Below are 13,481 nucleotides of genomic sequence, written 5' to 3' on the forward strand. Positions count from 1 at the left end.
ATAGTATTCCTAAGATTCTTTGGATTTGAATACCAAACTTTCTCCCTCCCCAATTGCCGATATGCCTTAGATTTCCTTTTATTCCTCTCCATCTTTTCCAATCCAACCATCGAACCTTTTATTTCTTTTTTCTTCTTGCCTTGACCTTGTCTCTTGCCAATATAAAAAGGAATAACCCAAAGTTTGTTTATAATCAACAATATTGATTTTAAATATTGATGGTGATGATGGGATGACAAATCAAAGCCAAAATAGTCAAAAGTCCAACATAAGAGGTATGATAGTGCATGTTAAAAACAATCTCATACATGCAATTTTATGATATATGTGTACTCAAGAAAATACTTGTATCTTCTTCAATCTTTACGAAACTTACAAAATAAGTCGATATAATCCAACTAGTAACAACCATATGCTATATTCAATGCCTTTGATTTCTTCTCGAAATATCTTGATAGTCTAATAAATAAATGGAAAGTAATTTCCCACATTTATGCTTTAATATGATATGGAAGAAAAAGAAATAAGAAAAAAAAAGAAGATAGGAGACAGTAGGAAGAGTTGTTGTCGTATATGAAGGTGGCTAAGCATGTGCCACGCACACCCCACACCAAACAAAAACTGCCGTGTTGCTTTACAATTGCTCGTTTCTCTTTTTCTCCGCTTCTCTACTTCTTTCCTCCTTTTAATTATTTTAGTAGCAAAGTAATTAATATTCTTTTTCTTCTCTAGCTTTAGACTACGTGTCGCTCTCTATCGTCGTTTTAGCTATATACAAAGTGTAGTAGTCGTATTTATCTTCGTTATCTTTTGGATTGAGGGCTTTTATTTTGTTTGTTTTTTGGTCCAAAGCAATTTAAGGTGCGGCCCACCTCGGTTTTGGCTGCTTCTGCGTTAGGTCAACAACTAGGAACAGCTTTTGGCTGCTTCTGCCCATCTCCCCCAAACACTTACACACACACACACACACACCCCCAAACAAAAACAGGAAAAAGAAAAAAGAAAAAAAATTATCCACAGTAAGAACTCCAGAAGGGATGTTGAACACGTTATGTATATTAATCTAATGTATATCCTCTGTTTATGACGTTGGCTGGCTGCCTCTGAAAGTCTGGCTGCCCTCCCGTCTAACATCAACACATACATCATCACATTTTTCTTGTTGATTGATAGAAGTCTGGCAATTTCTTTTTCCTTTATCACCTACTATTTTCCTACGACGAATAGATTACACCAGGGGCTACTGTTTTCCTTTCTTTTTGTTTTTTTAATCTCCATTAAATGTTGAGTTTGCATCTAAAGTTATTGACAGTTTTGACACCTATGCCATGTTTTAGTCATGGGCGTAGTGTACAAATCTTAATAGGGACAGTTTCTTTGTTTTTACGTGCAAAAACCAATTTGTTAACCGTCACTAAAACCCCATTTTTAAGAGGAATAAATAGTTCAATTAAGATTTTAACTTCTTCTTTTTTTTTTGGGTTTGTCATTTGCATTCTCATTCAACTAAAAACAATAAGGATATCTTATGCTTCAAACGAGAAAACCGCTAAAATGAGCAGGAAACAAAAGGACAAACAATAGAGCAGGGGAGGAAAAATAACCTGCTCAAACCGAGACAAAGAAACAAGCAGAGCTAAAAACAATCTCCAAAGCAAATATATGAAAGAAACCCATTTCAATTTAAGACCCTATGCTTTGAAATTTGAATCTTGGTTAATAGATTGAATAGGAAATTTTCAGTTTAACTTTGCAACAAGATAAGACTGTTCCCTCCTTGTTCGACGCTAATCTACAGGTCTTTGACTCCCAAAAGATAATCGTAGTTAACTATAAGCTAATGTCAATGAATGCATTAAAACTATACATAAAACAATTAGTAGAAAGTATGACTCGTTTTGCATACAGCTTGACACTTGTTAAACATACGGAACTCCTGTTAACAAGCGGCAGTCTAGAGAAATCTGAAAAGAGTAGCAGGCAGGCCTGCCGCCTGTTGAAAACCCAAACCATCTTTTCGCCCATTGAAATTCCAGGCGCTAGTTTCCAACAAGGTTTAGAAATTACGAAGGTAAGAACAATAATAGCACGAGGACCTGTATGAACCTATTACTAATCTTTGTTCACATTTTAATCCCAACAACACTAATGAGGCCAAATTTCTAGTACGACTGATAATCAATACTACTACAACTTTATAAAAATAAAAACAAATTGTCCTTTATCCTCATTTTCTTCAACCCAATCTGCTAGTTGATTTGCTAAACTTTTCGTATTGTGAAAAAAAAAATAAAAAGTAAAGGAGAGATCAGCGACTTCCAAGTGTCTCCCAAGTCACAGGTTGCATACCAAGTTTTAATGATTCATATACTGAAAAGACTATCTTTTCATCTAATTACACCTAAACCCCACCCCCCTAAAAAAAGAAAGAAAAAAACCCTTTGTCGTTTTGGAATTTCCCCTCCTTTTACCTCCACTAGATGATAACGAAGCAACTTCCAAGTGGGGAAAAAAATTTTGGGGTATCGAAGACAAACAATGTACAATGAATGTGATGAAGGCTTTGGAAGATTATGTTTCTTCTGGCATTAAGAAAAAAACAAAAAAACATTACCTAACTATGTACATTGTATGTGTTTGGTCTTTGGAGTGACTAGGTTATTCTCCTTTTAGAATTTTTTTTGAATAAAAACAAGCTTTCACATGCCTCACAATCAGCTTTGATCAAAGTGTTTATCCTTTTTCGTTATTAAAGAAACAATAATAAAAAGTACTGTACATTGAATTCTATTTGCATAAATAAAAGCTGAACGAATGAATCTAGCCTCAAAATCTAACAAGCCCATAATTTTTTTTTAAAAAAGTTATATTGGTTAGGTTAAGAATATACCCACTCTCTCTCTCTCTCTCTCTCTCTTTTTAATACTAATTAAAACACAAAAATTTCTAATTTATTTAATACTATAGTATAGTATCTTGTACTCAAAACCTAAAACTGTTTAGAAAAGTTATATACCAACAGGTTAAACATTTTATCATTGTACCAACTTTTAATCTGATTGCACACATAAAAGACGTGGATAATACTCCGTTGATTTTCTTTTGGCATGAACGGAGGGGATGATGATTTGTTTGTTGGAAGGAGTCAGCTATGCATGAATTGGCCTGAGTGGGATCGTAAGTTTGGGTACGTGCGTGATTGGACAGTCAGAAAACCCTTTGGTTTTTGTCGCTAATAAAGCTGAGATATGCATTTGTTGAAGATTAAGGCGAGGTCATGCAATTGTGTTTTTATCGTTTCACAAAGTCAAATTCTGCATAATTTCCCGTCATTTTCCGTGGTGGTGGACGAGAAAAAACAGGCCTGTTTAGCTACGTGTTGATGAGGAGCCACCGCCCTTTTTCCGTAGCCTTGCTGATGCAGTACTTAAATCTAAATGATAAGAACGAATCCATTGGCTTTATTCTCTCTCTTTTTCCCTTTCTCATTATTTTTCCTTTTTTTAATTATGGTTTAATTAAACATATATATTGAAATAATAATATTTATTGTTACATGAGTTGCACATGGATATTTATTTTTAAAATAATTATGATAAAAATATAATTATTTATTTATAATTAAATTTTTTAATATTAATTTTTAAAATATTCAATACTAACTAAAAAAAGAATTAAAAACAATTTTTTAATAAAATTCATTCAATGTAATTAAAATTTTTATTTACAAATAAACATTAATTCATTCATTAATATAAATACCAATTATATATTTTTTTCAAAAGATGAAGTAAACACGTCAATAAATTAATTTATTTTTTATGTTTTTCATTCATTAAAAAAATATTTATTTAAGTATTTGATTCAGTAATATATGCAAATATTCTTTGTTTTAGAAGCCGGATTCCTCTTATTTCAAAATTAAAAAACAAAAAAAAAAAAAAACATATTGCTCTAAACTTCGTAGAATCCAGGGCTTAGCCATTTCTTATTTCTGTTTTCTTTCTTATTCCTTGGTTTCTTTAGTATTTCATGGGTATTCAAATTGTTGTTTAAATCAAGGTGCAACGACTAATTATACTATATCTTAATGCATTTCCGAAGTCAATGATGAGTAGTAGGTATATTATGATTTAGTCTACTTATAACATATTACATGTTGAAAGCTTTTGATTAATTTTTGCTTAACCCCAGAATAAATACACTCAATATAGTTTGAGAATGTGTTTATTTCAATCCCGATTATTCATCAGCAAAAAGAAAAAAAAAACTAATGAGTATTTGATTACAAGAGGGAAAAAAACAAACCCTCCACTTAGAGAAATGTGACAGTGGAAAAAGCATTCCATGGTTCGGTCCCATTGGATTATATATATGGATAATAGGATATATAGTATTTAATGGATTAAATGGATGGAGTCAGAGTACATGTTATCAAGCATTAATTAATTGGGATCATAAGCGACTAACTCCAAATTTAATATAGTGAGGCAAAAGAAAATGATGATTGAAAGCAGTGGTGACAGCAGTGAAGGAGATAATCAGAAGAAACATGGAATAGAAATTAACAAGAAGAAAAAAAACCCATGGCTTTGCCATTATGCGGTTCCCTGCGGTGACAACACTGGGTGTGAGCACGTTTACAAGATGTCTTAGGGGAGACCGTCTCCCCAGTAGCCATTAAAATTTATTAATCACTGACCCAGTACTGTTGTTGTTCTTTTAAATGTTTGGGGGGGTGTGAAACTGAAATAAGTCTGTAAAGAGTGAAACATGTGTTTCTTAGTGATTGAAACTTGAAAGGACTTGTGAATAGTTAAGTTTCTGCGTCGACTGTTGAAAGGAAGTGAAGGAACGATCAGCTGAACTTGGAATGATAGGCGTGCATGTATTTGTAGTTCGGGGTTGTAAGTTTGTGACATTTGTCTTTGACAGAAATGTCGTGTCGTTGATGATGTTATATTTTGATTATGAAAGAGTGATGATATGTTTTTTTTTCTTTTTCTTTTTTATGGTAGAGATGGGTCTATAGATTAGAGTACGCGCACATATAACATATTGATTTGAAAGGAAATTGAATGTTGATATCAAATAATGGCTTCATTTGTTCTTTGAAAGTATTTGCCATTGTTGAATGAACATATTCTTGGATCCCAGAATGTACTGATGAAATTAGTTTGCACACAAGCACTGCTTTTTTGAGACTCCAATGCTTAATCATACAAGTTCAGTCCAATTTTATTATAAAACAAAAAAACACTACCATACCAATCTAATATCTCTACTCAAATTACACTTAACTCTTTATTACTTCAATTAAGCCCAACTGACAAGCTTAGTTCTACTTTCCTGGTATATGATTAATTAGCTTGCCTTTTAACCAACTCCAGAAACCTCCCTTTGTGGTTGTTGACTTGTCTCTCCCCCCAACCCTCAGCAAGGCTTGCCCTTTTATAATTCTTCAACTCTCCAAAACTGGGTCAGTTTGCTAACTAATGAACTCTCCACTCTGGGCTTTGTAAATTTCTCTAACAAGTAACAAGGGGAGTATAATCAAGGCACTGACTGGGCTTGGCTCAAATAGTGGATTTAGTTGGCCAGAGTTTGCTAGAAGGGATGGGTTGTTAGCAAAAGAAACTTACAAGCCCATTTTTAAGCTGAACCAGCTTATTTGGGAAGGACGGGCTTGTCCTTACTTTCAGGCTTTAACAAAGTACAGTATAAGCAGTAGTTGTCATCAGGATGCTATCTCGTCTCGTGCATGTCTTGGCAATCAAGTTTGCAACACTGATATATTTAGCTGAACCATTTGTCTACTTAAAATACAAAAGGGAAAATAATGTTGCTGCTCATTAGTTCGATTTGCAATTGAAACTAGTAAACCGCTGCCTAAAATAATGTTGTAACATGACCGAATTAACTCTTCTGCTTCAAGAATTCATGGAGGCCTGTATTTCTTCCAGAGCTCTTCCCTTGGTTTCTGGCACAACCTTGGCCACAAAAAGGACAGAAGCTGCACAAACTCCTGAATAGAGAAAAAAGGTACCTGAAAAAGAAACAGCTGTTATTTTTCTGCCTTTACATTTTATCAATTAGGCACATTTTGATATCTAGTGACACCAGAAACCTAGTCACCTGAAGGGCTCCAATCCATCAAAAAGTTGAAAGTGTAAGACACTGCCCATGCTCCAAACCAATGTATTAGATTCACCAAACTTCCAGCTGCTCCCTTAATATTGATGGGGAATATCTGTTACAACATATATAGTTCAAGCCAGTGAGATTTAATATCAGTATGAAGAATATCTTGTGAATAAAACTAGTATACGATCAAGCTGCATGTACCTCCGACATTAGGACCCAAGGAACTGCTCCCATTCCAATTGAAAATGAACCCATGAAGATCTGATTGAATTTCAATATTATAATCAAGAATAGAATATACGTCAGGCTTTGTATGAAACAATGATGTATGACCTATCTAACACTTATTCAGCTTAACAAAATCTGTTACCAGCATTCCACATAGCACAAACAATGGAATCCATTCTTGAAGCAAGTTGTGTTCCTGAGATGAACGAAGAACAGCACGCTAAGAAGAAAGGATGGCAAAAACTATATACGAAGCAAGATGAGATCGGTTAAGAGACACAAGATTTAATCTCAAGCAATGAATAAGGTGTTCAACATCTGCAAATTAACCCTGTAAAGATGACTTGAGGATCAATGATTAGGACATAATCATGATGACATTTGTGATTACCTTCATCAGAAATGATATTGCTGCGAGAAAGCATCCCAAGAATGTGCCTGTCGAAGAAACCTGAAAGAGAAGAATTTTGTTTCAACTACAAAAGGCTTATGGTGTTGCAAACTTTGAAGTGGTAAGCCACAAGGAACTTACTAGCAGAAGGGGTTTTCTTCCGCAGTTATCCACTAAGAATGCACCGCCAGCAGTTATAGGGATCTGTAATCATTCATTTAGGTGCTGTGACTTGGATTATGTATCTTGAAAATTAAAGGAAACGACAGAATTGATACCTGGACACAGGCAAAAGCTATTATTCCGATTTTCCCTGAAGCAAAGCCTGCAATAGAAAAATCTTCTCTGAGATCAGCATAATTACTAACAATAAGTGCAGGAGAAACCAGTTAAAACAAGTTTGCTAATCTTGTGACCTGCTGAAGTGAAAGTTTCACTTGCGTAAAAACCAACTCCATTTACCCCTCCGAACTGTTGAAACATCATTAGTCCCACACCAATCTGAGAATGACCAATAAAGTAGGACTTATGATCAGTTTCTAAACAAAAGCTCATTACGTATCTGTCTGCATCTGATTAGGTAAGGCAGGTGCTTACAATGACTGATTGCTTGTATTTTCTTTGGAACAAGTCTAGCATACTGGCTTTAGGTTGGTGCTCTAGAGTTTGCAGATAATCCTGTCAAGTAGTTCAATTCGTTACCTTAATTTCTACCTTGTTTTTAATACAAATGTTGAAATTCTAATGCTGAATGTTAGTACTTGGATTTCAGCTGCTTCATGAGAAATATCAGCATCATCTCCATGGAGACTTCTCAGAGCATTGTAAAACTCCTTCCGGTACCCAGCCTTAGCCTGAAATAATAAATTAAAATCTTATTTCTGAAAGGGATGCAATTGCCTGTTTCTTTGGCACTTGACTGCGTACCAGCCATCTTGGAGACTCAGGGATGAAAATAAGACCCACAAGCTGTACTAGACATGGGATGATTCCTTCAAAGAAAGAAAAAAAAATGAATAAATAAATAAGCAAAACATATTGTTGAAGGGACCTAAATGAATAGACAATTCCTTGGTTCTACATTCTACCAGTTAGAGCTAACAGTCGCCACTTCAAAACTGTCCCTGCTAAGAAGGCTACCGATGCTCCTATGACGATCATGAGCTGCAGAACAAGATCGAGTTAAGACAATAATATATCCCTTTTAGTGTTTACTCTAGTCGTTGTTGTTTCATTTGCTTTCATCATATGCTCCAGGTTCATGCACCTGATTCAGTGTCGCTAACCCACCACGGAGATCCTTTGGTGCGATTTCAGCTACATATATGGGTACCTGTTCATGCATTACAAATTACATTATTGACGATGAGCTCAGAAGGAAGACGAAGAAATTCAGTATAACCACATACCACGTATGCAAAAATTCCAATTCCGTATCCAGAAAGGAATCTTCCAATGTCAAGTGACAAAGCTCCCTGTGCAGGGAAAGAAAGATAAGAATGAGAACTAAACTTATCTTGCTTGAATATTGCTTCAGAATTGAAATCAAATGGACACCAAAACTGCTGGTATAAACACAAACCTTGGAGAAGTAAATAGCTATCCATCCTGTAATGCTGAAGGCGGAAGATATTCTCATTGCCTAACTCATTTACAAATACAATTGGGTTAATATAGGATTCATTCTTCGCATTCTTATTTGCAATACCATTGAAAAACTATGTTTAAAATTTTATGCGTTACCCCTTTTCGGCCAAGGAAGTCTGCAATTCGCCCACTTGTGATTGCACCAATCATTGAACCGACATTGAGTATGGAACCAAATACTGAAAACTGTGTGTGGGAATGAAAAGGTTATAGAATCCATATGAGAATTTACAGAGGAGTAGCTTTAAGATGATGCTTCATCAGAAAAGAAATATGATCTGATCAATGCCTTAGTTTGACTTTAGAAAAAGATGAGTCAGATAGGTCAGTCTCATTCTTCAGTAAAAACCAGTTACTGTGCCAACGACTTCATTGAACTGAAGGCTTCACAACGATTACATCTAAAAGTCCACTTAGGTTGAGAAGAGCAGATGTTACAGTTTTAAGAGGGATGTACTTCTATACTAAACAGAAAAGCCAGGCTGAAATTTATGAAAAATTGCGTACAGGATATCTGTACGTAGGGTTAGTGTTACTGCATAGTAGAATTAGTATTTATGAATAAGATAAAGATCAATACTTCGGACTCGGTTTTAGTAGCATGTGATGTAATTTCTGCATGACTAAGATCTTTCTCTCGATGAGTGGTAGCTGGCTCACAATTTTCAGTAAGTGTCCACACATCTCATCCCAGAGAACTTACTACCTTCCATATCCTACAGGTACAGTGCCACATAATGAAAAGTAAATAGACGTTACCAAACAGAAAAAAGAAGCAACGAAGAAAAGAAAATAAATGGCCTAAACATGCATGTGGATGGAATTACTTCAGCTCAATTGAAGTTGTTCCAATTGGGGGGAAAATAACTTATAAATTCTTGAACCAACCTCCGCAACTGATAGGTCAAGATCCTTTGTGATAGCAGATTGAACAGGTGCTGAATATCCCATCTGAAAAAAGTAAACAAGTTTGAATAAAAAGGCAATTCATTTTGCGTACTCATCAATTACAGAGTAATGGTATCAACTTTTAACGGTTCACAGCTCCTTGAACAGATTCGGTTTTGCAGGAAGCATCGCAAACCAACATGATGCCTATTCAAGTTGGTTTAAGCACACATAGGTGATCAAGAGTCAAGTATTCCATCAATAACTGTGAAGTTCAAGTATCTGGTGTTTGTATATGTGAGTAATTAGTAAAGTAAAAGAGGATCGGTGACTTACACAAGAGCCAAATTCATAGGAGCCCAGAACTGCTACAAAAGTACTTAGAAAAACAACTTTCAGTAATCCTTTCCTGTTACATTCCTTGTGGAACTTGCGATCCCCATCTTTGATACTTGTATGCTGCAATAGTGGCTCTTTCATTTTAGCTTTCACACTGCTCTCACCATTTTCCACATCTTGGTTGATGGCCATTTGTTACCTGAAGCAATAATCAAGGTGCGGGATACTTAAGATGAAAGGAGATTCTTTTGTTATGAGTATCTAGGCATGATATTAAGGCATATTTATATGCATCCAAACACTATAAATTTCAAAAGAACTACTCACTAGAGAAGAAGTATGCCTGTAGTATGTCCTGATATTCTGAAGGAAAAATAAAAGCTTTCACATGGATGCCTTAGCTATATTTGGCAGTACATGCATTATTACGGCCATAGAAGAAGATAAAAAGGCCAGGGAGAAAGGACCAAGACCAGCTTTAGGTTGCAGAGATTATAGTAGTAGTAAATACAAGTTGCCATATGCTCAAAATTGCAAATAAATAAATTATTTCTATGTTTTTTTTTGGAAGCAAATAAATTATTTCTAATAAACATGTGAATGCAACTCAATAGGATCTACTGCTGCTGGAAATTAATTCTTTTAGCCTTTGCACTTAAATTTCTAAACCATCTTCATGTGGCAGATGATTGCAGATCTGTGATATTCAATATTGATGACTTGATCGAAGTAATAACATCATCAAATTGCCTCCCTAACTAGCCTCTCAATGCATTATTTGTAAAACTATATGTAACAGATGTTGAGGAAAGTCCATTGTTGTTCTACTAGTGGATTACCAGAAGGCATAGATGATTTCTTGCTTGCAAACAAGTCAAGTCATGCTACAACATCAAGTACATAATTAAGGAATTGCTCTCTCCTAAAATAACATTGTCACAGTTCTTCAGAGTGCTCTGAAATGAAGACAAGTCTCTCAAAATTCCATTGTATGGTGTATACTTCAAAATAAGATCAAGATGGGATGCACAGCTGTTGCAGTTTAAATCATTTTGCAGATTCGATCTCCACCAGTGGAATCACTAGATGCTGAACTTGCTGCTGCAGAAACATAAGAAAATATATCATGTGACAAATTACGAATATAGAACAAAAGTTTGTCCTCATTAGGAATCCTATGTGCATCTATGATTTCAAATTACTAAACAATGCAGGATTGGCCCAGTAGTTGATCCTTTTCTGTCAAAGTGTTAAAATCCTAGGTTCATATCCTTGTTCCCCTCTCGAACTTCCTCATATGTACCAAAAGTATTAATGTCCATAGTTGTAATTGCATTACAACTTGTCAAATGTTATTGGGAATAGAGAGATCATATGTTAATATTTCAAAATTTTTTGCGTTGCCATCCTATCCTCATTATCCTTATGACATGTTGAAGAATAGCAAACATCCTATTAGATTAATGATAGTGTGCAGTGGAACATCAAACTGACAATTTTCGGAACGGATTTCTTATTTCGGCTATGAGAGTAGAGAAGAAGTTACTTGGTTAGGTTTACTAATGTTGTTAAGGCCCAACCTTTCATTATTGAAAAATCTCACAAAGTGAGACCATTGTTGAAGTTTAGAGATTCCTTAAAGTGATGCCAACGAAAAAGACAAAGATGCCTCAAATATTTTGGTTGGTAGATCCAAGAATAACATTTCTCTTATTTTTGCACTCTGATGAACAGATAGCTGAATAAAATAAGGACACGATGAAGCATAATTTGATTGAGGCTAGCTGTCATGAGTCAATATTTGTATAAAGGTTATGATGGTGTAAAATTGTCTAAAAGGTTAAATCTTTTGGGTTTTAAGGAAAAATGTCTTCATTTTAAATAATTTAGTGATACTTCATTGCGTACTTGTAAAAACATGTTAAGTTTTAAAGAGAAATACCCTTTAAGGAAGGACTGTCTCTATTCCACATACTGTAACGGTTAATGGTGACATATGTGTTGTTGGAAATCTCAATGAATTTATTATGTTTGTAGACTATTATTCGCTAAAGTGATGAAGAATAAAACTAGAACGAAAAAGAAAATATAATTGGACTCAAAGTCTCTCTATAATCTTTTCATTCAACAACATCACTTATAAATACATTTACAAGATAAAGAAAAAACATTAAAACAATGTAGCATGTAAAATAAAATAAAGAAGCATTATGCATGTCTTAAATAACCACTTACTTGCACACAACATGTGACCAATACAGACCCATTACTCAACATGACAATAACTATAAAAGAGAAAATACACTAGCATTAATTAATAAACTAAAAACAGTTGAGCATAAATTGAAAAAGCCAAACTAACTCCAAGTTTTTGATTCTTTAAGTCAAGTCTCATTCTTGAACACACTTCCTTGAGATTGACTTAATGAACTCCCAATCTTTCTTATAACAGCTCAATTCTGTCATGTGATTGGAACATCCGCTATCAAGGAACCATGTGTTTTTCTTTTCATCACTAGAAACCTTGGCCATGAACAATTGCTCCTCTACCATATCAGTTTCTTCAGTTACTGTTGCCTTCTCATCAGCATGATTGCCTTTGAATTGACAAACTTTCTCTACATGACCAAACTATTTACATGACCTACACTTCACATTAGGCCTAACAAAATTTTGGAGTATGATTACTCTTTTTGCAGTATTAACATGGAGGAAACTTGTTACTTGGTTTGTTTGAGTTCACAACACCATTTCTCAACTCCTTGTCTTTCTTATCTCTTTCTCTCTTTCTTGGGTTGCTGTCACCCATTCGAAAATCCTTGTTCCTTGCTGTTAGAGCATTTTCAGTTACATCATCATTTCGATAAGTCCTCCTTTGTTTATGAGCTTGTAAAGCATTTACAAGTTTTGTCATCGAGAGTTAAGAAAGGTCTTTAGAGTCCTCAAGTGAGGAGATTTTTGCTTCAAACTTTTTCAGTAAACTCACTGAAATTTTGTTGACGATCCTATAATCTGAAAACTTCTCACTAAGGAGTCCAAATTGGTTCACCAATGTCATAATCTTATCTGAGTATTCTTTGATACTCTTATCATCCTTCATATGCAAAATCTCAAACTTTCTATGTGGATTCAAGGCTTGCATTTGACGAATCCTCTCGTTGCCATGAAACTCCTCTTTTAGGCAATCCCAAGTATCCTTAGGCGATTCATAAATCATTATTCTTGTAAAAATAATATCTGACACTAGCGAATGGATAATGGAGATAGCCTTAAATTTTTTCGTTACTGTCTTGTTGTATTGGTTCATTTGTGCCATTGTTGGATTGTGTCTTTGTTTTGGTGGCTCACCTCCCACCTTCACAACCTCTTATAAATCGAAAGCTCTAAAATACGCCTTCATCTTCATGGCCCAAATGTCATAATTTTTACCTGTAAACACAAGCAGAGCAACGATATTAAAATTTTAGGAAGTTATAGTTATTTTAAAAAGCATGAGAATGAAGATTTATAGAAAAAAATTGTTGGTTTCTTTCTCGATCCCTTAAGATACTTTTTAGGCTCTGATACCATGTTAGAAATCTTAATGATTTTGTTATGTTTGTAGACTACTATCTGCTAAAGTGATAAATGATGAAATTGGAGAACTAGATAAAGATAAAATGAGAACGAAAATATAATTAGACTCAAAGTCTTTCTACAGTTTTTTCATTCAACAATACAATTTAGAAATACATTTACAGGGGAGAGAACAAACATTAAAATAAAGCAACACGTAAAATAAAACAATGATGTAGTATGCATGTTTTATATAACCATTTACTTGACCACAATATGTGACCAATAT

At 34.6% G+C, this 13,481-nt stretch overlaps 1 protein-coding gene across 1 annotated transcript; it reads right to left on the reverse strand.

Annotated features, from left to right (window-relative positions):
* Positions 1-5,238: 5,238 nt before the first annotated feature.
* Positions 5,239-9,876, reverse strand: LOC18613442 (sugar transporter ERD6-like 16). Its single transcript, XM_018120012.2, has 18 exons — positions 9,635-9,876; positions 9,299-9,361; positions 8,507-8,596; positions 8,346-8,405; positions 8,173-8,238; positions 8,031-8,096; positions 7,852-7,927; positions 7,691-7,755; positions 7,525-7,617; positions 7,361-7,441; positions 7,180-7,264; positions 7,042-7,088; positions 6,905-6,967; positions 6,764-6,823; positions 6,515-6,568; positions 6,346-6,405; positions 6,136-6,250; positions 5,239-6,046 (listed from the first exon to the last, which is right to left on the reverse strand). Exons 1-18 carry the CDS (start codon positions 9,827-9,829, stop codon positions 5,931-5,933), a joined length of 1,455 nt encoding a protein of 484 aa, XP_017975501.2. The 5' UTR covers positions 9,830-9,876; the 3' UTR covers positions 5,239-5,930.
* Positions 9,877-13,481: the final 3,605 nt, after the last annotated feature.

The sequence above is a fragment of the Theobroma cacao genome, chromosome 1 (genome assembly GCF_053813885.1).
Source record: "Theobroma cacao isolate CCN51 chromosome 1, ASM5381388v1, whole genome shotgun sequence".
NCBI classification, from domain to species: domain Eukaryota; kingdom Viridiplantae; phylum Streptophyta; class Magnoliopsida; order Malvales; family Malvaceae; genus Theobroma; species Theobroma cacao.

Bases quoted from the DNA above. Each gene is read 5' to 3' on its own strand.
- LOC18613442 (XM_018120012.2), bottom strand. From the start codon at position 9,829: ATGGCCATCAACCAAGATGTGGAAAATGGTGAGAGCAGTGTGAAAGCT. The intron at 6,968-7,041 runs GTATCAATTCTG...GAATGATTACAG, and splicing joins TAGCTTTTGCCTGTGTCCAG to ATCCCTATAACTGCTGGCGG. The intron at 6,251-6,345 runs GTACATGCAGCT...ATGTTGTAACAG, and splicing joins CTTGGGTCCTAATGTCGGAG to ATATTCCCCATCAATATTAA.